Below are 25,737 nucleotides of genomic sequence, written 5' to 3'. Positions count from 1 at the left end.
ATCCATCCACTTTGGCAAATGGAATTCTGTCCTTCTCTTGAAGATTTCCAGGAGTAAAACAGGCACAGTCTTCTGTCAGTTGAGTTGGATGCTTACAAATTGCTTTTTATTTCCTAAATTTCATTTTTGCAGTTTATTTTATCCTTTTTCTTTTAAGAAAGAGAAGGACCAAGTAAATTCTTTGGGCAATTACCCGTGTTAATTTACCTGGGGGCCTGTTCTGAAATAAAGTGTATATGGTAAAAGGTGTATCATTTTAATTTTTGACATTAAAGATTTGAGATTAGTGCATCGATAATTTATTTGTGACAGATTTATACTTGCGGTAGGTGAAATATTTGAATTAAGAAGTGATATACTAGATTATTTCTTTCCCACACTTATAACATGATCTATACTTTAGCACTTGGTGTTCTATTTCCTGAGGAGAATCTGATTCTTGATTCATGGTACATCAGCACTAGGAACGTGTGCTGCAGAAACACCTTATTTATTTTAATACATATTTTGTTACTCTTCTCTAGAAAATGTCTTGTTCAGACTGTTCTATTATGTCTTGTTCCTGGGGTGCAAGTTCCTCCATTTAGTGAGTCTGCCTACTGAGTGTCCTTTATCGTGGTTCCTTTTCTCTTGTAGTCTGTGAGTTTTTACTGTGATGTATCTTTAGTAAGGGTTTAGTCTGTCTTGTGTCATGTGTCATGAAGGTATCCCTGCAATGAGGTTTCATATCTACCCCTAATAGGTTTTAAAGTTTTACCAGTTCAGGACTACTTTATATTTTTACATTTTTTTGGCTTGGGGATGGGGTGGAGATTCTAAATCTCATATGAAAGTAGTGTGAATTTAGGTCCATGCTCTGTGCATGATAGATGCCTAATAGGATTCTGTTTTCCCATTGGTGACTTTTCCCCATTATCTAAATTAATGTCATGTCTCTTTAGGCTTCCTGGACAATGAGTTAAGTTTTCACATTCCTGGTTTCATAGATAGGATAATCAATCTTACCTGATTTTTTGGCTTTATGAAGCTCTTTCCACATGTGACCTATGGCTCGAAATAACCTTTCTGCATGGATGTTAGAAAGTCCCCTTGTAACCATTAAGGCCTATCTATCTATACCTGATTCCAGGAGTTGTATTAACTTCAGCTCCTGCTCTGCACTTTGACTTTCCTTTGTTTCTTATAACTGTGGATTTTTCTCACTTGTTTCAAGCTCAGTTCTTTATTTACTGTTTCACTGGTTATGTTTTGTCAAGCATTTCAGTGTGTTTGAATTTGGCTGGGATTAAGAGGCACAAGAATGCTGTTATATAATCTTAAATTATTTAAGACTTTTATAGTGTTTTTTATTTGTTCATCACCTTTCTATCAACACATCAACTATTATGTGCCTACCACATACTGAATACTTTGAGAATTGAAGATCTTTGGCTATATCCTGCCTTCAAGAAACAGTCTGATTAAAAAATGGGCAGAGGACCTGAAAAGACACTTTTTTGAAGAAGATACACAGATGGCCAACAGACACATGAAAAGATGCTCAACATCACTACTCATCAGGGAAATGCAAATCAAAACCACAGTGAGATATCACCTGACACCTGTCAGAATGGCTAAAATCAAAAAGACAAGAAATAACAAGTGTTGGTGAGGATGTGGAGAGAAAGAGACCTTTGTGCACTGGTGTTGAGAATCTAATTGGTACAGCCCCTGAGGAAAACAGTGTAGAGGTTCCTCAAAATATTAAAATTAGAAATACCATATGATCCAGTAATTCCACTACTGGGTATTTACCCAAAGAAAGCAGAAACACACAAAAAGATGCATACCCCTATGTTCTTTGCAGCATTATTTACCATAGCCAAGTTATAGAAGCAACTTAAGTGTCCATCGATAGAGAAATCTATAAAGAAGTAAACACACACACACACACACACACACACACAGGAATATTATATGGCCATAAAAAAGGATGAGACCTTGCCATGTACAGTGATAACATGGTGGGACCTAGAGCACATTATGCTAATTGAAATTAGAGAAAGACAAATACCTTATGATTCCACTTATATGTGGAATCTAAAAAATGAAAAAGCAAAATCAGACTTATAAATACAGAAAACACTGATATTTGCCAGAGGAAAAGGGGGTAGGGAATAGGTAGAATGAGTGAGGAGTGAGAGACACGGGCTTCCAGTTATGGAATGAATAAGTCGTGGGAATAAAAGTCACAGCGTAGGCAATGTAATCAATGATATTGTAATAGGGTTGTATGGTGACAGATGGTAGCTGCACTTGTGGTGAACATAGCATAATGTGTCGAGATATTAAATCATTATGTTGTACACCTGAACCTAATGTAACATTGTGTGTCAACTGTACTCAGAAATTTTTTAAAAATAAAAAACAGGGCAGCCTGGGTGGCTCAGCGGTTTAGCGCTGCCTTCAGCCCAGGGTGTGATCCTGGAGACCTGGGATCGAGTCCCACATCGGGCTCCTTGCGTGGAGCCTGCTTCTCCCTCTGCCTGTGTCTCTGCCTCTCTCTCTCTCTGAGTGTGTGTGTCACAAATAAATAAATTTAAAAAAATAAATAAATAAAAAATAAAACAATGAGATCAACAATACTGTTTGGTCCCTACAATATATGTCTGCCCACACACTTGGATCCATAAGCTATAGGTTTGTATTGTTTATATAGAAAGGGGTCATTATGACATTTTTATGACATTCCATCATGAAATTTTAAATTTATAGTAGTAATTCAGAATTGTCCACAAAGTCAGAAATATGTGACCTGTTCAATTTGAAAGTTCTGCTTAACAAGTAGCTGTTTATCTGTGTTTATCTGTTTATCTAAAAGGTGATCTATAATCCTTTTGGGATATTTGACTTCCTAAGTTGGAAATAAAAATATCTTCTAAAACTGTTGTCTTATAGGTAAAAGAATGTGACATTTCAACATTTGAACCTGAAATCAGCATGCAGATTTCAGGCCACATGGATGAATGCCAACTTTTGCATTTCCTGTGTGTATCCTGTGACCATTCTCTCTGGGGTGAGTGATTTCTAAGAGTTTCTGGCAGCAAACCAGATGCCAGCCAGCCATGGAAAGCCCTAACAAATACTGCTAAGAGTTATAAATTAAACACTGTCTGGTGATCTGTGATGTGTAAGGCAGTTAATTTAGTTGGTCTGGATTAACTGTCAGCTCCAGAAAACTATATTCCCATAATGTGAAATCTATACTTAACATGTTTGGAGGTGAGTAATAATTAACAATAGGGCATCATTTGTTAAAATGTGAAGTTATAAAATGCCTTAAGGTTCTTTTGGATTTACAGCAGTGTTTTAGTGGTTGGCCATATTTTTGAAATGATTTTCATTTTAAAAGTTCAAGGACTTTAGTGTTTTCTGAAAGATAGTTATAACTTTGTATAAAATAGGGTTTTTTTGGGTCATATACTTTCCATTGCCTTATTATATTACCAGTTTTGCTTCCCATATAGCATAAAATTGTATACATTTTCGATATTTAGGTTTCTTGAAAATTTATTTGATAAATTGTACCAGAGATTTATATTTACAGTGAATTTTGCTTTTTCAGTTTCATTCTGGGGGATTACATTGGGGGAAAAACTTGATTATTACCTTGCATTTTTCTGCATATTTAAATTATTTTACTTTACCAAGCCATTCATTTTTTTAGAACATCCTTCAAAGAGTTCATGCGTCTTACTGAGGACACCTGACCTTTTGAAGCTTCATAATTCACACCTAGATGTCACCAGTCTTTCCCATGTTAACAGTTCTGACTATGTTTTATTATATATGCCTTCGGCGCCGAGCCAGGACAGCTGCAAGAGGAGAAATGATGAACAGCCATAGAACTATAGAATCAAACAGCCGGACTTCCCCTCTCAACGCAGAGGTGGTCCAGTATGCCAAAGAAGTAGTGGATTTCAGTTCCCATTATGGAAGTGAGAATAGTATGTCCTATACCATGTGGAATTTGGCAGGTGTACCAAATGTATTTCCAAGTTCTGGTGACTTCACTCAGACAGCTGTATTTCGAACTTATGGAACGTGGTGGGATCAGTGTCCTAGTGCTTCCTTGCCGTTCAAGAGGACACCACCTAATTTTCAAAGCCAAGACTACGTGGAACTTACTTTTGAACAACAGGTGTATCCAACAGCCGTTCATGTTCTGGAAACCTATCATCCTGGAGCAGTCATTAGAATTCTGGCTTGTTCTGCAAATCCCTATTCCCCAATTCCACCAGCTGAAGTAAGGTAAGACTCATTTTTTTTAAAATCACCATGGTATATGGCTGAACGGCTTTGGTTGTTTTACTATTAGATATTAGAAGTCTTTTTGTATTCTTTTAAGTAATTTAAGTAGTTTAGACAAATTGGATTCTTAAAATTTTCCTTGGTTTTCTAATAGGGAAAGAAAGACCACATGTTTAAAGATGTAATGCAATTCTTTACACCTTGTACCTTAATGTTCATAGATGGTGAGATTTGTGTGTCACAATTTACTATAAAGAAAATGTGATTTGAACTAATTAGGATGTGGGCAAGTCTGTGAAGTTAGTAGGAAATATGACCTACAAACAAGCATCATGTTATTGCTTTTACATACAGTGAGTAACTCAAAGTAGATCTATAAAGTGATTGTTTTAGGGAGGGTACTTAGGGAATTAGCTTTAATGTTAGGGGAATATCTTTGTAACAAGCATATTCATTTAAAAACAAATGTTGCTTTCAGAAATTCATGCATTCTTTCTAAAAGCCTATTTATTTATATAAATTTGGGTACCAGTGCCTCGTTCTGTCTCTTTTTCTCTCTTTTTTTTTTGTAGTTCAGCCTCTTCTTTTTCAAAGAATATAATCATTGACCTGGTAATATATTCACATGGTTCAATAATCTAAAAAGTACATAATGCAGTCTTGTATGTTCTCTCTTCTCCATATGCCAATGACCCAAAACCGCTTTTATCCACTTTTTTTTTTTTTGGCAGTTTCTTTATGCAGGTATAAGCAAATACAAATATATTTTTATTTTCTTTATATGCAAAAATAAGCATACTATTCATGTCATTCTATATCTTGTTTCATTTAGGAGAGTATACTGTATCTTTCTATGTTAAGTGCAAAGAGAGGTCCCTCATTCTTTTCTGTGGTTGCAAGTAATGCACAGTGTATATGTATCCCAACTTATTAACCAGTTTCCTTTTGATGGGTACTTAGTTTTCCCATACTTTTGTTACTATGAACATTAATGCAATGAATAACCTTGTTTGTCATGAATCAGTTCACATGTGTATGGGTTGGGTTCCCAAAAGAATTGCTGGGCCAAGGGGTCTATGTATTTGTAATTTTGATATATAGGGCCAAATTTCTCTTCAAAGAAGCTCTGCTTATTTATATTCCTGCTAGCATTTTTTATGCATACATGTTTTGTCCAAGCCTCACCTACAAAATATGCTGATAAATTTTAATATTTTTGTCATTTTGATAGGTGAAAATGTTATCTCATGTAACCCTTAAGTTAAAAGACTATTGTTATCTCTAAGGTTGAATATGCTTTCATGTTTAAGAGCCATTTATGTTTCCTTCTCCTTGAACTATCTGATCATGTTATTTGCTCATTTTTTTATTATTTGTTGATATCAGTTTTTAGATCTATCACTTTACTAATTCATTCATTCATTAAAATACATGTGTGTCCACCATGTGCTAAGCATTGATTTGGGTATTGGAGATACATCAGTGAACAATGAACAAAATAGACAAAAAGCCCTGTGCTTTTGAGCCTATTCTAACCCCAGAGCTGTTGGTGGCCACATGTTAAACTGTGAGTCCCCAGCTGCCACTGGAAGAGGAGTGGGGACAGGATCAGTTACCACCTGATACTCTGCTTCCCTTAAGTCCTTTGTGCCTTCAACATTAAGGGAGTATAACTCCCCAGGGTCAGGAAACATTTGCAGAGTACAGCTCAGCTCAAGCTGGAAACTGCTGGAATAATCTTTACTCGTTCTTTTCAGAATGTCCTTGATAATTTATCGTGAATAATAGTATTAATGAATCTATTCTTTAAAAAAACAGAAAACTAGCATCCTTTAATATACAGATTTTTGTTGTTTTTTTGTTTTTTGTTTTTTTTTTTTTTTTTTTTCTGAGAGAAAAGGTGCTTTGGGCAGGATCCTTTCTTATGAGAAAATTGTTTTATAGATTCTGTCATTCTTTGTCTTCTAATGACAAATTTACACACTTTTTCCCTTAAAAAGCTAGTCAAATTTGGGAATGAGATCTATGAAACATGTAATATCTTTAATCTAAACCCTAATGTCTGCATAACTGATTTTAAGTATAAATCATGCTCTTGGATTCCTGAGAGTTGTAGTATATGGTTTAATTAAAGCGACAACTTTATTTACAGATGTATATCTAATTTGCTTAACTGATTTTTAGCTATATTCCATGGAAAATACCATCAAATTTTAAGAGAAAAATAATCTAATATATATTGTTACAGGATAAGAAAAGAGACTTTTAAATTTTACTGATTATGAGATCAATAGATATTTCATTGTTTAAAAAAGCTTGTTATAAAAGATCAAGAAAGAAAATACACACAAAAACCCCCACAATTCTTCCTAGATTCAGTAACTGTTAATATTTGGTGAATTTCTTTAAGCAGTCAGAAACACCAAACACCTTCTCTGTCAGTTCACTGCTGGGAATGGAACAAAGAACCAGACAAACATGGCTCTTGTTCTTTGAGCTTTATAGGCCAGCCTGGAAGAAGACTGGGAGATCACAGGGAAAGTGTGCTGGTGGAGGGAAAACCTAATCTGTGGGCCTCAGACAAGCCTTCCCTGAGGAAGTGACTTAACTGAGACCTGAAAGTTGAGTGAAGCTTTAGTTTGGGTGGGAAAGGTGGAGGGAGAAGAGCATGTGCAAAAAGGTGAAATCATGAGGTGGGGTCTTGGTGTTTAAAGAGGTGAGAAAGGTTTAAATGTAGAGAACAAGCTAGAGGAGGGCCACAAACATGGAAGTGCCATTCTTAAGATTTAGATGACTGGTTTCTAGACTTTGGGAATCCCAGGGCTTTTGGAACCAGTATCCCAGAAACAGACCTTGAGAAGGTTGTTGTTTCACAAGTGATTTGCCATGAAAAGGCTCCTGGAACCAGTAAGAGAGTGGGGTGAGCGCTGCAGGGAAGGGAAAAAGTCCCAGCCAGCCTGGAGGAAAGGTTGCCAGGGAGCTGGACTCTTAACACTTCTGTACCCGTCTGTTTTGGACTGTGGGCTGGGGGAGTGGGAAGGAGAATGGGAATGGGGATCTTCCAGGAACATGCCACCCTCTGGATGAAGAGGCTCTAGGAGCCCAAGTAGTTCTCTGAAGAAGGCCGTAGGTGGAAGCCCTTAGCAGCAAAGCAAGGAGATGTGGAGGGTGGGCCCACAGAACTGACCAGGAGGTCTAAGTGGAGTACAGTAGAGAAAGTTGGCTATCATAAACTAGTGAACATAATAATAATAATAAAAATTAGAGAACTGATATAGGTTGTCAGATTATTTACATTGCTAAACGAGTACACATAAAAAGACAAACAAATGAAATACATAATTTATCGTCACCATCACTTCATAAAAGAAACCTCAGTTTATAGTGGAAAATTGGCTAGATCAGATCTTAAAGAATGGTTGGCAATTTTACATGTATACATGTGCATATTTTCATGTATACCAATACGTTCCTTATTTTTCACATTTAGTCGTGGAACACTCTGCCACATTCAGTTGTTTGGGAACCATTGGACTGTACTGCCTGTGATTTTAATTGAGCACATGGTTTTATGCCCACCTTAAGAGTTAGCAAACAAGAGAGTGTGTTGGAGTGGCTCAGGAATTTGTTTGCAGGAAATGGACTTGTAGTCCCAGAGTATTCAAAATTTAAAAGCAATCTCTTTCCCTATTTTGTCTGGTTGCATTTTTTTTTTGTTCAGTAAGCGAAACAGACAAGTTACAGGTAGTTCTATAAGATCTCACAGTCTCCTGACTTCTTGCCTAGTGCCCGATTAAGAGAAAAGAAAATAGATAGTATACAAGTCCTGGTCCTGAGGATAAGATCTTAATGTATGCTTGTGTAAGAGTCAGAAGTTAGGCTAGCACAGGGTTACACATTGGAAGGAGACAGGAAAAGAGGAGAAAGAAAATAATAAAATGAGGTCATATTAAAGGAACAGATTGGAATAAAGTTATTTGGGGATAAAACTTAGTGGTTTGGATTTTTGAGTGTGAAAGCACTTAATTATATAATACTGAAGTCAGAGAAAGCAGGGAGAGAAAAAGTGGCTGTCACAGAGGGAATTTGCTGCCAAAGGAAGTTGCTTAAGCAACAATTTCACAAATTGGTCATGGTCTAGTCCTGACTTTGTAGGCCAAGAAGCATAATTTTGTTAAAGCAGATGCTAGTCAGTTCCAATTAGAGATGGGCTGGGAGGCAGGGAGTGAGTAGGTGTACTATGGAAATACTTTTCTTTTGTTTCTGTTTGTGTTCCTCTTCTGTCTCTTTACTTCCAGCTGATGAAATGAACAGTGTTGGCAAGAGAACCTTCTTTGTGCTGGCTACTAGATACACTTACTAACCAGGCGACATCTTGGTTATAGAGAAGTTTTTTGCATCCATGGGCCTGGCTTCCAACCTAAATGCGCTGGAAAACTTGCTTTCTCTGGTTTCCATTGGTGAATGTCTCTCTTTCTCTATTTACCAGTTGCTTCTGGGGAGCCCTAGAGAAACTCTCTCAATGGGGAAGCAATAGATCAACATCACATTTGTTTCTTTGTTTCTAAGAACTGGACACATAGTAGGCATTCAGTGCAACCAACAGAGAAGTAAGTGGGCTGATGGAGAGAATGCTGTTGGTTACCATCCCAGAATTAAGTGCTGGGAGGTCATGGGCACACGGGTGGCTTAGTTTTTTATTAGGTGTCTGTCTTTAGCTCAGGTCATGGCCCCAGGATCCTATGATCCCTGCTTTGGGCTCCCTGATCAGCAGGGAGCCTGCTTTTCCTGCTCCCTCTGCCACTCCCCTTGCTGTGCTCTCTCGCTCTCTCTCTGTCAAATAAGTAAATACAATCTTTAAAAAGAAAGGATTTTTTTTTTTGAAATTCCAAACTGAATTTTACATATGTGATACTGTAGATTTAAAATACACAGGACACTGGAGTTTGTCAGATTTGTCCCACATACATGTAGAGAGTGTGTGTGAGCACATATAGTAAACAGTTTAGTAGCATGACTTAAAGCACTTTAATTTCATTAACACTGCCCTGGGTCTAGAGGATTAAGAGACTTGGGGCCATCTCACAGAAAAGTGTGTGTGTGTGTACACCCACATGTGTGCACATGTACATTTGTATTTGCTTGCTTGTTTTCAGTGACTAGATTTTAAGATTCTGCCTTTAGTTTTCTAGAATAAAATAATATGGGCATATTCTCTTATTGAATAAAATAGATATCTTTCTCGTTCTGACTTTGAAATAATATATTCTAGTTCTATTAGGAAATTTTAAATAATTCATTTTACTGTAGACACCTCAGGATCAATTTGTATTGGTCTTATAGTTAATGTTAGTTTAATTCAGAAGGCCACAGACCTATAAAATAATTTTTTTCCCTTTTTATAATTTTTGTTACTTTTCAGGTTATCAAGAAAAAATAAAATATAAATAATTCAGATACATGACAGCTTTTCTATTTAGATATATTTTTAAATATTTCTAAAAACTGATGATGTTGATATTGTTCTTTATGCTGTCATATTTACAACTTCAGATACATGTATAAGTAAGTATATAATATTCATGCTACATAGAAGACACAAAAATGTTGTTATGATAGCATTAATCCTGGTATGTTTAAATAAACTAGAAAGGTTAAAGAAGTCAATTTAAAGCATCATCTAACTTTGTGCATTTTGCAAGGTAGGTAGTGAGGACTTTAGTAGATTAATTACCTTATTATAATTAACCTTATTAAAATAGAATATTTCTGCTCTAGTCAGTGCTTTTCTTTAAGCTTACATTTGTAAATTTATAATGTAATTTACATGATAATACGGTTCAAAATAAACATGAAGAACACATTAGTTGTGTATTTATTTATTGCAAAGGACCTGGCAAAGGTGATTTCTACGTCACATTTTCAGTGTTTCTGTTAAGCCTTATAAAAACTCCCCACTGAAGCTAAGTAATAAAATAGACTGGTTTAGAGCATGTGTGTTGTAAACCAGTATGGGCAATTATTTCACAGGGTCCTATTTGGTCCTTATTTCCTAGACACAGGACATTCCTCTAACATTCTCTAATGTCATCTTACTGTGGCAACAAGTAGTAATAGTTTACTATTTACAAATAGTGAAACCATTTACCTCATGATTCTTGGAAATATACTGTCTGAAATTAGGAATGCATTTTCCCACCAACATGGTTTTAAATGATTCATACCTCAGTTCCTTGTACCTGTATGGGTAGCTCTATTTAACTGCATAGATTTACATAAGAGTGTTCAAATCAATTCTATTGTTAGAAACCCTCAAGATTTTTGCAGTTAAGCTCATGGGGTACTTAGGTCTAGCCTTCTTTTTGTCTGATGGGTTTTATTCCTCATTGTCAGGAGAGAATCAGCAACAGTAGCAGATACGAGGTGGTTATAAAGATTCTAGTGATTCCAAAAGTTCCTACTATAAGGATTAGTGATATCCTTATATTCCCATGAGCTTCTGCTATGTGCTTTTATTCCTAAAGGTAGAAGTTACTATACTTTCCTTTTGCATTCTCCAGGATGGTGCTGTATGCCCTTCTTGCTGCCATCTTGGCCTAAAGACCATTAGGGTATGTGCATGTTGATGACTTCTATAGTTTTGATTCACACTCTTCTATTTCAGTTTCTTAAATGCCTTGCTGTAATCAGTGTTTACTTAAATCTTAATAGGTCAGGCCAAGGAAATGAACTGGCAATGTATTAGAAAAAAAACTCATATGATTCGTAAGTTTATGGAAACATTTTAAGTGTTACTAATAATCAGTGAATTATAAATTATGTACCATGGAGATAGACTTACCATGAAATTACATATTATTTTCAAAGATAAATAATGCTTTCAGTAGTTATTCTTTTTTTTTTTTTTAAAGATTTATTTATTATTTGAGAGAGAGAGCCTGTATGGGAGGGGAGGGGGAAGATGCAGAGGGAGGGAGAATCTCAAGCTGAGCACAGAGCCAAAGCAGGGCTCAATCTTAGTACCTGGATATCATGACCCCAGCTGAAATGAAGAGTTGTGGGCTCAAATGACTGTGCCACCCCATCACCCCTCAGTAGTCATTCTTATATGCTATTGACATAAACTTTGAAAGCAGTTTGTATTGAGAGACTTAAAAACACTTATTAGTCTTTGACATAAAATCTGTATTAAAAAATTCTAACTAAAGTAATCAGTAATGGAAAGATGTTTATTGAAGTATTTTTTGTGTTTCTAATATTCTCTGATATATCTGGAAACAATATTAGAGAAATGGTTACTTATAACACATATATATGAATATTGTATATCTAATGATGCTATGTTATAAAGAATCTTTAATTTTGGAAGGTAGTTTTATAAGGAGACTTATATTAATAGATGGAATGTGAGTTGGGCCATGAAGAATAATAGATGGGCAGATAATTGCATATTGGGCATTTCATTGTGGGGAGACAGCATGAGCAAAAACACAAAGGTGGAAATAAATTTACTATCTGGAAGATAATGATTAATCTGACTGGAAAGTAAGGGTCAGTTTGGTGAAGCAGGAGAAAATGTTATTTACCTGATATGTGTTAGGTACTTGCTAGATAACAGAACACACGCAGATGACTAAAAGAGAAAAAATGGGAATTTAGAGGAAGAACATATAAAAGCAACAGCTTCATGAAAAATTTGATAAAACTTAATGACTGGATAAAAGAAAATCAGAGATAGCAAATGTTTTCAGTTTGTATGACACTGATAACAGAAGTGGAAAAGCTGGAAAAGGAGACTTCTGGTGTGACACAGTGCTTGGTCTAGTTGGGTTAGGATATATGCACACAGCAGAGCTTTATTCATTCTATATGTCTTGTTTTGACTTTGAGTTTCTTTTTTCTGAATGATGTTCTTCATGTAGCTCTAGTTATGCCACTTTCTAACTGACCAGTGTGAAATTTGCCAAAAGGAACTTTCTAGGAAATTATAAAAATAGTTTAAGTAGTCCACATTCTTTCAAGGTATGACATTTAATTAATTATTTTTTAATGTACTAAAAACAGTACTTGTGTTTGATTCTGTTCATCTTATTTAATACCTTTGTGCGTCACACTGTAACATATTGGGCATGGGGCCATATCCTTAAGATGACAGTAAATCTCATTCCAAAGTGTATTATAGGTAAGTTTCTTTCTTTGGCAGATGGGAGATTCTTTGGTCAGAGACACCGACGAAGGTGAATGCTTCCCAGGCTCGCCAATTTAAACCTTGTATTAAGCAGATAAATTTTCCCACAAACCTCATACGGCTGGAAGTAAATAGTTCTCTTCTGGATTATTACACTGAATTAGATGCAGTCATGTTACATGGTACGAAGGACAAGCCAGTGCTTTCTCTCCAGACTTCACTTATTGACATGAATGATCTAGAAGATGATGACTATGAAGAAAAGGATGGTTGTGGCATGGACAGTCTTAGCCAAAAGTTTAGCAGTACTGCCCTCAGGGAAGGGCCAAATAATGGATATTTTGATAAACTGCCTTATGAGGTAAGCCAAAGGTAATCAGCAGCAGTACTGGACATACCACTATACTTTTTAAATGTTCAGATATTAATGTTTATTTTGGTAGGTATCAGAGAAATACAAGCACTGGTAAAGGGTACATTATCTAATGTATTATATACAGTTAACCTTTGAACAACACGGGTTTGAATTGTGTGGGTCACTTATACGTGTTTTTTTTTTTTTTTGATAGTATAGTACTGTAAATGCATTTTCCTTAGGAGTTTAACATTTTTCTCTTCTCTAGATTAATGTCATTGTAATAATATAGTATATAATAAATATAATACACAACTCTGTTACTCAACTATTTGTGTTAGTTGTATGGCTTCAAGTCAACAGTGGGCGATTTGTAGTTGACTTTGGGGGGAATCAAAAGTTATACATGAACTTTCAACTGTGGAGGGGGATGGTGCCCTGACCAGAAGAGGATTGGAGAGCAGAGACTATAAGAGATGAAATTGGATGGAGGCTCAGAGCTGCCTTGATGCCTGACTCCACAGAACACCATTCATGTAGATGACAGTGATTGAGACATGCTACCATTGACAGTGCACAGCCTGGATCAGAGAGGGCTTGTGGGTTTTACTGAGAGATTTGCATTTTATCCCTTCAGCCAGTGTTCCTCGGGGTATTCTGTGTCTTCAGGACACAGCAAAATTAATCGGGGGTGGGAGTGTCCTAGGTAATTGAGACCTTCTATAAATAACTTTTGGGAAAAAATTGGAGCAGATCCAAGATTATAGTTTCACACTCACTATCTTGTGTTCTCTTGTAGTTTTTATAATGCTTTTTTGAGTGGGAGAGAAAGTTGTGGCATAGTTAACATTCCAGGAATTACCCATAATATGTAGTCATTTTTTGCACATGTCTTGGCTCACAATTAGAAAAATTGTCCAGGTGTTTGGCCTTCATGTAAATTTTGTCTTTTATATGTGTCATGGTATAAAAAAAAGACTGTACACCTTTTCTGCAGTCAGTAGGGAAACATCAAAGGTTTTATTTTATTTGTTTTAAAAATGAGAATAACACAAAAACGAGGCTTCTGTCTTAGTTTACTCTGCTGGTAAATGAAGAGTAGACCAAGAGGAGATCAGGGTGGGAGGCAGGGACACCAGTCAGGAAACCACTGCTATAATTGAGGGAAGAGATGATGAAGCCTGGATATTGGAAGATTTGGAAAGGAGATGGATAGGAGAAATATTCCACAGATCAGAAGGTAGAAATTGAAAGTAACTAGTAAATGTTCATATCTAGATGAAGCAGAACATCAGAGAGGCTTCCAGGTTTCTGGTTAAAATGACTAGGTGGAGGGACATGCCATTAATCATAAAACAGTGAGTGAAGGTGAGAAGGATATACTGACTTTGAGGTGCCTGTGACTCATCAAAGCATCTCAACTGGTTGAGGGCAGTAGGCAGTTAGTATTTCAGTTTGAAATGCAGGAGGAAGATCTGAGTTTATATTTGAGGGAGTCTACTTGAAAGAGGGGAGGGGTCCCATGGTAGATAAAATTAACTGGTGAAAGACTGTAGAGTATGAATAAAGGGTCAAGAGCAGAATTCTGGGAATACTAACATATAGGAGTCCCATAGAGGAAGACCCATCAGAAAAGGCGCTTGGAATAAAGATGAGAGAGTCTTAAAAGCAAAGCAATAGGAAGCAAAAGAGACATAGAAAACATAAAAAGGACATAGTCCACCCCGTTGCTGCATACAGCTAAATTACAAGTGCCCACAGTTTTTGGTTTTTGGGAGTCTTTGATAATCCTTTATGATTATCAGTTTAGTGGAGCCATGAACATAAGGTAAGGGATGAGAAAATCTTACCAAATTCGGTTAAGGCATGAAGGAAGGTGAAAGAAAGTGTTTATTCTGAGTGTAAGCAGAAAAAATATTTTTGCTAATATACTCTATGGGCTGTACCATGGAGAAGACTGTTCACCAGTAATGAGTTAATATTTGTCATCTTGACTAACACTTCACCCCTTTGTGGTGGCACTCAAAAAAGGTATATCAAAATGAGGGAGAGTGAATTATAGGAATTATCTGTGCTAACTTCCCTTCTGAAAGGAGAAAAGAATGGTGGAGGAAGCAGCAGGGTAGTAAGGTTTTTGTTTGTGATGCAAGTTGGGAGAGATTTCAGCATGTTTCTATGCCAAAGGGAAGGAGGCAGTAGAGAGGGAAACCTTCCAGTACAGGTCAGAGGTTTGATCAATATAACAAAGGAATATGGAAGAAACCTGGAGAAAGAATCTGTAGTCCTGAGGACTTTAATTGGCTCTGACAAAAGCAGAACACCATATGAGTTAATGCTGCAGGACACTGAATGATCTCTCAGTGACTCAAAGGAGAAACTTGAAAAAAAAAAAAAAGTTACCCAAATTCCTTTAAGATAATCCAAATTATTTAAAGTGAAAAAAAAAAAAAAACCCACCCCATATTTAAATATGTCAAGTGACACAGTGTTTCCATAGTTGAAAATAATTGGATTATTGGTAGAGTGGGTTTTGAGGGTAGATAGATCAATTACGTTTTGGGAGTCCTATATTCACTGTAGTATCAAATGGTTCTTCATGCTAGGATGCCCCCATGTAAAAACACATTGTGATAGATACTAGATACTAGATATGTAATGATTAATGGATATTGTCTTGTAGGCCTGAAACCAGTTATCTCTTGTTTAATCAAAATCCCAAAGTGTTTTTTCACACATCAATGTCATGGTCTCAGTGCCTTTTCGTTATTCCTTTCCTATTTTAATATTTAATTAAAATGTAATATTAAGTATTATAGAATGTTTTCACACAAAATACACATCTTTTAACATTGGTGACTTTTGTTTGGAACAACGCCAGAAGTTGCTGGGTGTTATTTAAATTGCAAATCATCTGGAAAAAGTGAATTATTGATCCTCTGATACAGGGATATATTTAATTTTTAATGCTTTTTGCACTAAATGCTTAAAAATTCTCCTGATATAACTTTTAATATTGAAGTTAAAACAAAAGGATTTTAATTCATTCTACAGATAGTTAAGGTCCTACTCTTGCCAAGCCTGGATACCTCTCATAGGTTCTTTCAAACATTTAAGAAACAGATAAATCTTGGATTATTCAGACTCTTTCATGGTATAAAGAGAAGGAAAGTTTTCAGCTTTTTTATAAAGCCAGCATAATATTGTGGCACGAAAAAAGACTACAGGACCAATTTTACTTCTGCAAACAAATACAATAAATAGAATTATTTTAAAAGATAATACAACAGAATCATTCAGGATGTATTCCTGGAATTCAAGGGTGTTTTGGTATTAGAGAGTTGTTTTTGGTATTAGAGAATTATAATACCATAGTACTAGGTCAAAAGGAGAAAAATTCTATCTTATCATAGCAGATACATTAAAGTGGTTGACAAATGACAGCTGGATAGATATCCAAATTTGTTATCCATCTCTGTTTAAAAAAATACCTAGTTAAGCCATTCAGTAGTAATTGTCTACTACCAGATATTATTAACGAAAAGCTAATATCACATCTAATTATCCAACACTAGAAATGCATTGTCCAATGTGGTAGCCAGTAGCCACATGTACTATTGAGCACTTGAAATATGGCTAGTCTGAATTGAGATGTGCTGAAAATATAAAATACAGGATTTCAAAGACTTCATACAAAGAAAAGAATAAAATATCACAGGAGTTTTATATTATTACATGTTGAAATGATCATTTTTAATATATTATTAAACTCTATTGAATTAATATCACTATTCTTTTGCCTGTATTTTTAACTTCATTAAGGAATAATTGACACATATAATTGTATATATTTAAAATGTACAACACGATTTCATATATATATATACATATATATATACATTGTAGAATGATTACCAAGATTGAGATAAGTAATACATACATTACCTCATATTGCTAATTCTTTTTTTTTTTTGCTTGTGTTGAAAATGCTTAAGATCTACACCCAGCAACTTTCAAGTTTACAGTACAGTATTATTAACTATAGCCTTTTGACTTTTTAAAAAATCTCTTTACATACATACATCACATTTGTGGCTCACACTTAAAGTAGGAACAAGACAGTAATGTTACTTATCATTGTTCTAGAAGCATTAGCCAGTGCTGAAAATATGAGAAGGAAAAGGAATAATTTTTGGAAAGAAGGCTATAAGATCAACATCGTTTGCAGGCAATATGACTATGTACTAGAATTCTTAAGAGAATAGACCAAAACTATTAGGAACAATAAGTAAGTTGGCAGGTTACAAAGTTAATAGATAAAAACCAATAGTGTTAGGAACATAAGAGATCATTAAATGATAAATCATACCATGCCCTTGTGTAAGAAGACACAATAAAGTAAAGGTGTCAGTTTTCCCTAATCTATGTATTCAATGAAGTCCTAATTAAAATACAGAATTTTTAATTGTTTTTTAATTTAAAAGTTTACCTGAAAAAACATGAAAATACTCAGAAAAATTCTGGAAAAGCGATGGAGGGAGCCCTAGTCCCACCAGATAATAAAGTGTATTCTGAAGCTGTGGGAGTGATATTTGTGGGTCAACAATGAAGATAGATTCTCATTTGCAACCAAACATTCCAGTGCATTTCAATGTGTAAAAGTCTATAAAAATTAGAACAAAACTCATTTGACTCAGAGTTCTATTGATATGAGAGAAATAATAGATAAATAAATGCAACAGAATGGAGTCCAGAAACAGATCAGCATAAAAGAAAGAAACATTGGCAACTCCCTTGGCAAAGGGTTATATTTCTATAGTTAAAAAAAGAACAGCAATAAAAAAAAACAGTGCTATACCATTTTTTTGTTTCTTTTTCTGCTCTCAGAATGAGGAAATTTGTTGATACCAATGCTGTCTAGGCGACAAGAGAATGGATCCTTTTTTTTTTTTTTAAATGGATCCTTTTAAAAAAAAAAGATTTATTTATTTATTTTTGAGAGAGGGCTCGGGGAGAGGCAGAGGGAGAGAATCTCAAGCAGACTCCCCACTGAGCAGGGAGCCTGATGCATGGTTACATCCCAAGACCCATGAGATCATGACCTGAGCTAAAGCCAAGAGTTGGTCACTCAACCAACTGAGCCACCTAGGTACCCCTAAGGGGGTACTTTTTTACACTCTGTAGTAAATTGATGCAAACACTCTGAAGGGCAATTTTGTGTTTATGTCAAAACTTAAAAGCATGTAATTTATACTACGGTATATTTACATCATTTGTGAAGATACAGGTACATGTACATACGTGATATTGCAGTATTATTTGAGACAGGGAAGAAAAAACCAGGATCTACATCAGTGAGAAATCAGTTGAATTGTATATATACCACATCTATAAGAAGGAATGGGCTGGATTTCTCTGTGCAGATAAAGAGGTAACTACAAGATGGATGCATCATTAAATGAGAAAAGCAAGGTATAGAACAGTGTATATAGTTATCATTCTTTTAGTGCAAATCCAAAATGGGATTTCCTAAGTATTTATTGGAAGAGATCAGAAAAATGGTAAATGCTTACCAATGGAGAGAGGGTTCATTAGATTTGAGGATAGAAACTTTTCGTTTTCTACCTTTCTTCAGTGTTTGGGTTTTCTAATGTTTTTGCCCATTTTCTTTTGTTGTTTGTATAATACTTTACATTTCAGCAGTTTACATGTCATCGAAGTGATGAGATTTTAGACTAATTTTTAATTTCCTTTTATTTTCCTATTATAACACATATCTTTAATATTTTTTAAAGTCCAGTTCAGTCTTAAGAGGAAAAACACCCCAAGCCTTACTGAACACAATCTATGTATTAGTGAGCAATGCTCATATTTTATGTACCTTTTAAGCTTATTTTAAATATCACGTCACTATTTTGTAATTTTTTTGGCTAAAACAGTGAAATTCTGTCCTGAAATTAATATTGGGCTTACATGGTCAAATAAACTGAAGAGCATCATTTAGGTTAAAGGGCATATTTGCAAAACAAAAAGAGTAGCTAGACAAATACACTGCGTTAAGCAAGAAATGCAGTATTCTCTTTCATCTGAAGATCTTTACCATTTAGCAAACATTTGATCTTTTTTTCCTTTGTTTCTTGGTTCAGAATAGGCTATTTTTAGCAGTAGTTCTAGAAAAGTTAGTTTAGAAGCCCCAACCTGTTCACCATCAAAAACTAACAAACAAACACCAAATCTTGGACTAGTTCAAGGAAACTATTTTAATTAGAGCTAAAAATAATTTAGATTCCTCCTCTTACTACTTTTTGTATCTGTCTGCTGTTCCATCATCACTGCCAGCAGGCCCCTGTTTTCTCTTTCCTCCGGGAATTCTGTAACAGCTCCTTGACTGGTTCTCTTTCTGCCTCCCTGCCTCCAGTGGTATCCCCTGTGATGAGCTTTCCAAACACAAATCTGACCGTGTCATTCTGCAGTTTAAATCCCTTCAGGGGATTTATTGCCTTCGGAATAAATTCAAGCTTCTCTGTGAGGCTCTTTGTAACCCAGTCCTTAACTACTAATGAGTCTTTCACTTAGTTTGGCTCTCACCCTTTAAAACTGAGCCTTCCTGGTACAAGTATACTCCCCCTTTGCGGTTAGGCTGTTATCTTCCGGAGCAGCCTCTGTTCTTTCAAAGCTATTAAAACATGTCATTGTACTTACCAGGTCCCCCCTGGACTCTGCAAAACTCTGAAAATGGGAACTCTCATCTATCACCATGTTGGAGGTGTAGTAGATGTGCAGTTGTTATTGAGTCTATGAAAAACTGTATTAGATTACCAAAATATATGTTTGTACTATAAAAAAATGAGTCAATATGAGCCAATATGCTTTAAACAGTTTGAAATGTAATATATATTATCTTATGTAAATATGGTTTCTTCTGATTTGGATAATTATGGGGATTCGTGATTTAGTATGTAAAATATTGTTATAAAATACATGATACTTTTGTTCTTTATTAGACCATATAATACACTTAAGTGATACTGTTTTGCAATCTGTTTGATGTAGCTCATTCAACTGATTCTGAATCATCTTACGCTACCAGACTTGTGTCGATTAGCACAGACTTGCAAACTACTGAACCAGCATTGCTGTGATCCTCTTCAATACATCCACCTCAATCTGCAACCGTACTGGGCAAAACTAAATGACACCTCTCTGGAATTTCTGCAGGCTCGCTGCACCCTCGTTCAGTGGCTTAATTTATCTTGGACTGGCAATAGGGGCTTCATCTCTGTTGCAGGATTTAGCAGGTGAGTGCCAAACCTTGTTGCACATACTTTACCAGCAGGCAGTACTTACTATGGAGTAGTTTCCGTAATAAGAGTGTGAAAGTATCTACCATATACTTTACACAAATAAAAAGGAAATCCATTTTGTGTATCATCATGTTGCTTCTATTTATCAAAGAATGCTTCTATTTATCAAAGTGAGAGAGTTTCATCATCCTGTTCAGCTAAACTTCACAATAATATGAAGGGAAACTTTGCCCTTTACCTCCTTTTATTTAATTTTTTTTAAAATCCTAAGTAACTTTCAACAGAGCTCCTTTTTTTCTTTCTCATATTTTCAGCACAGATGATTAACACATTTTAAAAACTATTTCCAAATCAAAATCCACCTCTCTAATGTGATTTGTCAGAAATGGAAAACAATTTATTATAGAACATTTTTAATTAAATCTTAATTACATGTGCAATACATCACCCAAATTTAGAAGCTCATTTAAACTAATTATGTTGAAAATGCAATTGCATGCTAAGTAGGCGACCACACTTGCAGACCTGCCCAGGTGTTTCTGCTCCTTTCTATTTAAGCATTTCGTTTTCTTACTATTAAATGTCACCTGTTAAACATTTGAAAGCTTACACAAGTGCATATTCATTTAGTAATGCTGTATTAATTTTGCTTATGATACAAACAGGTGTTTTTCTCTTAACCTTGATGAGGGTTATTCTCATTGTACATTACACTATAATCCCATCATTTCATTAAGTTAAATAATGAAGGAGTAGAAACTTTGGGGAAATTACCTGTTATTTTTGATTAATGAATAATCTTCTATCCTGTTTTTAGAAGTTAAAAATGAGCAACAGCTCTCCCTTCACACATCCTCAGTGGATACATTCTTTCACAGTGGTTTATGAATTAGAAATTAGTATATTGAGCCTTGTTTTCCCTTGACTAGACTATAAAAATAAAGATGCAGTTCCAGAAATAAATATTTGATGCCATAAGATTCGGATGAAATAATAATGTTTGGGATAGTAACAGTGTGTTCCAAGTACTAATATTGATAGTTTCTGTATCAAAATAAAAAATAAACACAAGCTGTAATGGCTTACAGCACGTTTTGAAATGTGGATGCACTGAGTTCCTTTCTTTCCCGCCAAAAACAGCCAGGGAAAGGAGTTCTTAGATAAAGCAGTATGGTATTGTGGGTCAGAGAGTACACAGATTTTTTTTTTTTATAGCATGCTATGTATATACAAAATGTTTTCTATTATGTAAATTTGCTTAAGAGCAGATATCTATGGTTAAAAAAATAGGCATTTCTTTTTTAGCTTGTGATTTTGGTGAATTTTTATAGAATCCACATTTTTAAAAATTGCTTGACATTTGACAGCTACCAATTGAAAGAGAGCTTAATCCTTTCTACTTCCCCTTGCCATCCCCCACCCACTTCATTTGAAATTTTTCCTCTCTGCTAATAGGGCCAAGAAGTGAAGCTAATGATGACTGTGGGTATTTAGAGCATGCGCTATGGATCATATAAGTCAAGACTGACTTAGAGTAGCTATTGTCAGTAAGCATTATTTTACATTATAAGGACCTTCCAGGTATTTTAATTCCTCTTATAGCTCCTTCCTCAATGTTCCACAGTACTGGGAATTTATTGTTTATTTTCACCCTTCGTGCATAAGGAATTATAGTAGTGTCATTGGCCATGTAAAGAGACATTTAACGTAGTTCCTACATCAGGCTACAGAAAAGATAAAGATATAAGGATAAACAAGTAAACATCCTTCCTGTATTTTTATTAATAGAATAACAGGATGACAATTAATGAGTGTGGACTGTAAAGAAAACGTTGTAGTGAACAGCTGAAGTCCAGCTTCTTTGGCAAAATGTTGCATGTGACCGTGATATGATGACTTAAAATGTAACAGTAATATTAAATCATTGTTTCAGAACTCCCTTTATTTGACTCATTCTGGTGCAGGAACTGAGACCTAACTTGTGAGAAGAAAGTTTAGTAATGCTGCTTTTTAAATTTTAGACGCATAATGGATAAAGATCTTCTTTTGCAAGATTAAAGCTCCAATCTACTTTCTCACCAGCAATTTCCCTTCCATTTTCAATTCAGCCATGTTAGTTGCTGTGGGGCTGTTTGAATAATCATAAAGGTACATACATAAATTTAACTTTTCCATATTTTACTGTAGTATTTCAGCCAGTAAAACTATGAATCTTGATAGAATTCCTTTATGCATAGTCCTCATTCCCATTAAGAAAATAAAAAGTTTACATATCAGGGAGAGAGAATTCTTTTCTGGGTGGGAGACATTGGAGTTTCACCTACTGATTGCTGGTGGCCCCCTTGACTTGACTGCTGAATCGATAGTCATTATGGCTTGTAGGCAGCGTTCCCAGAATAAACAATAAATATTCATGGCTTGATTATTAATGAGTAATCTATGAATAAGTATGGTCTATTTATGCTCATTACTGTGAAGAAGACTTATTTATAATATTTTAAAGAAAAAAAGTACATTTTTAAACTAGAGCCCAGTGATGATGAGCTGCTGCTTTTGAGCAAGTCTTTGGGAAAAGTTTGATACAGTTTTATCTTTGTTGCCGAAAAACCTTTCCTCACAAGTTGGAACTGTTTAACTGGATTTCAAAGAACTTTTAGGAATTTATATTATTCAAAATAGTAGGAAAATAGGCTGAATTGGAATAGCAAGAAGTTAAAGTTTTAATCAGTTATTAAAATCCTATTCTATCTCCAGATTTGTGATTTGCAACTTCAGGTACTGCTCATGCATATCATTACTCATTAGAATCGCATCTTTTATAATTCCACTTTTCTTTTATAATACAGTTCCCTCAAGTCTTGGGTATTTCTTTGCCCCCCTGCCTGTTTGTGCTTTGAGGTTTAATCATATCACTCTGATGCTCAAAAAGCCTTGGGTTTATTTTTCCACTACTATGTTTCTTCGGAGAGTTGCCCAAATTAATCACTTTGATCTCTACTTCAGTTATGTAGATATTCTTACCCTTGACTCCTCTAATTGTTTCTTTCATAAAACATTCTTGGATGCTTTTTAGATTCAGGAACTTTATTAGATGTTTTGACACAGAGCTAAAATTTTATAGGATAAAGAACTTATTGCTTATTTGTTTATTCAATTGCCTACCCATGCTTTATACAGTTGTCTCTTTTAGAATATCAGTTTCCAGAGACTTGAGATAATTTTAAGACTTTCTTTCCCCTGCCAACAAAGAGTTTTGTTTTTAATGGCTTTATTTTGAATCAGATGTATTAAATAAAATTCCAAATTTTATGAGATTAAAGATTGATCTTAAATATGCTGTTTTATAAAAAACTCACAGTCAGCTGACAAAATGTACCATTAGCAATCAGAAGCCATAGATGTTTATGTCTAATTCTCCCCTTACCTTTTATTTTCCCCCTTACCTTTACACATCACACAAGTTGAGAGGATTGGTGTCTTTTATTTTGATGAGTAAACTCAGATTAAATAATTTATTCATATGATTTTATTATTTCATTGTGCAAGTTTACCATTTAGTAAATTACTTCTTATGTACCTATATTACTCTGGACAAATTAATTCACCACATAAAGATAAGCCATTTATTTCTTTCCCATAGCAAGAGACCTAGTTTGGGATTGTTCATTTGAAGTTAGATCTTCTCATAATACCCTCAATATCAAGAAATACATTGTGAGCATTCATACCATGGAAAGAATAGGCTGTAGGAAATGAAGCTGTAGTTCTCCTTTCAAGTGACTAGTATCACAATTGAGATGAATAAATGGATGACCAAGACAAAAACATGCATGTAATTATGCATTAAAATAAGACTTACAAGAGGAGCATTAAGAAACAAGAGTTGTGTTAAGCTAATTGAGTCTGCTGTTACTTCTGCCTTCTTGAACTGTAGATCATGAAAAAGTAGATAGTGTAGATCCTGTAAGTTTAGGAAGATGCAGTATGGGGATATTGACCAAATGATCTGCTCAGAGTAAAAATATGCAATATTGAAAAAGAGAGGGAAAGTCAGAAAGGTAGTATAAGCATGATCATTATCTTTATTGTGCTTTCAAATTTTGTCATTTATTAAATCAATTTGGGAAGTTTTCTTTTTTTAAGATTTTATTATTTATTCATGAGAGATACACAGAGAGGCAGAGACACAGGCAGAGAGAGAAGCAGGCTCCATGCAGGGAGGCTGATGTGGGACTCCATCCCAGGACTCCAGGATCATGCCCTGGGCTGAAGGCAGACGCCCAATTGCTGAGCCACCCAGGCGTCCCAGTTAGGGAAGTTTTCTAGTCTGTTAACAAGTTGCTTTCTGCTGATTGGCTTGACATCACTCTGTACATTCTTTAGAGGAAAAAAGTTCAATAATGAGAGTAATGAGAAAAGAGGTGTTAAAGTATTCCAAGTCCAGCATGAGAAATAATTATAGAATAAACTGCTTAGCCAAATAGTGAAGACCTTCAAGAGATAAGGTGCCTGAAGATTTTAAGAGTTAATATACTCACTTAATTTTTGTAATCTGCAAATACTTGTAGAAGTAGCAAATAAAAATAGAATAGTCTTTAGTTCTCTGAAACTCTACATCCATTTCTAGGTTGTAGCTTACAAAAATACGAAGAAGTACCTATAACTAATGTTTATACTCAAAGTTAGGTAAAATTGTTAATTTTGTCATAATTCTTGGGAGTAGTTTAACTGTAGTAAGGAAAAATTACCCTGAGTCCATAGAACTTAGTCTCTTCTGGAGTAAAGTTAAATTTGTCAAGTGAATTTTCATAATTGAAAGGTACATTCAGTAAACTCTCATCAAATGTTTTTTCCATTCCTGACCTTGTGCCGTGTTAGGTTCACCAAAAATCTGTTTCAGTTGCCAAAGGATTTGAGGCAGCTTATAAACTCAGTATAAACAAATTAGTGGGGAAGGAAATTGTAGTTAAGAGGGAAAAAAAAAGTAGTGGTTGAGGAACAGAGGAGTCTGAATTCAGTTCAGTGTAGAGAAGATATGTCATCATTTAGTATACATTGCCTACCTTTGAAATGGATTCAGAATCCAAATATTGTGCACCACATTCAGTACTACCACCTGGATCCAGTGCACCCTCTTCTCTTTCCTGAATGTTGTAGTGGTGTCCCGACTGTCCCCCTGTTTCTACTCCGCTTCCCTTTCTGTCTGTTCTCTACACAGAAACCAGAGTGACCCTGCTAAAACACAAGGAGGTTGCGTTACTCGTCTGCTCAAGACCCTCTAATGATTGAGAATGCCCAAAGCCAAAGTGCTTATGGGACATATACTGTATAAACTGCCTGTTCCTCCTCTGACCTGCTCCTCATCTCTCCCTTACTTTGTACCTCCTGCATTAATCTCTTTATATTTCCTCACTCTATATGGTGTCCTGCCCCCAGAGTATCCTGCACCAAAGCTGCTGCATTTACCCTTCCCTCAGCCTGGAATGTTCTTTCCCATACTTTGCTTTGTTTACCTCCCATACTTGCTTTGGGTCTTACTCATCTTCTCAGTGATACCCTTGATACTTCCTATTGCCTTGCCCTGCTTTTATTTCCTCCTCGAC

At 35.3% G+C, this 25,737-nt stretch overlaps 1 protein-coding gene across 2 annotated transcripts in view; it reads left to right on the top strand.

Moving 5' to 3' along the window:
* FBXL4 (F-box and leucine rich repeat protein 4) overlaps positions 1-25,737 on the top strand; it is a 75,774-nt gene that overhangs the window by 11,062 nt on the left and 38,975 nt on the right. The window contains exons 2-5 of one of the 2 annotated variants that reach the window (XM_055330608.1): positions 2,938-3,055; positions 3,707-4,290; positions 12,494-12,839; positions 20,049-20,128. In XM_055330608.1, coding sequence (XP_055186583.1) covers positions 3,779-4,290; positions 12,494-12,839; positions 20,049-20,128 — 938 coding nt within the window. In that variant the 5' untranslated portion in view covers positions 2,938-3,055; positions 3,707-3,778. Of the gene's footprint in view, positions 1-2,937; positions 3,056-3,706; positions 4,291-12,493; positions 12,840-19,883; positions 20,129-25,737 lie in introns of both variants that reach the window. The other variant, XM_055330607.1, reaches the window with a different exon arrangement.

This window comes from Nyctereutes procyonoides, unplaced genomic scaffold (assembly GCF_905146905.1).
Source record: "Nyctereutes procyonoides isolate TBG_1078 unplaced genomic scaffold, NYPRO_anot_genome, whole genome shotgun sequence".
Classification (NCBI taxonomy): Eukaryota; Metazoa; Chordata; class Mammalia; order Carnivora; family Canidae; genus Nyctereutes; species Nyctereutes procyonoides.
Note: the sequence above shows the minus strand (reverse complement) of the source record. Positions and strands in the feature narration are given on the sequence as shown.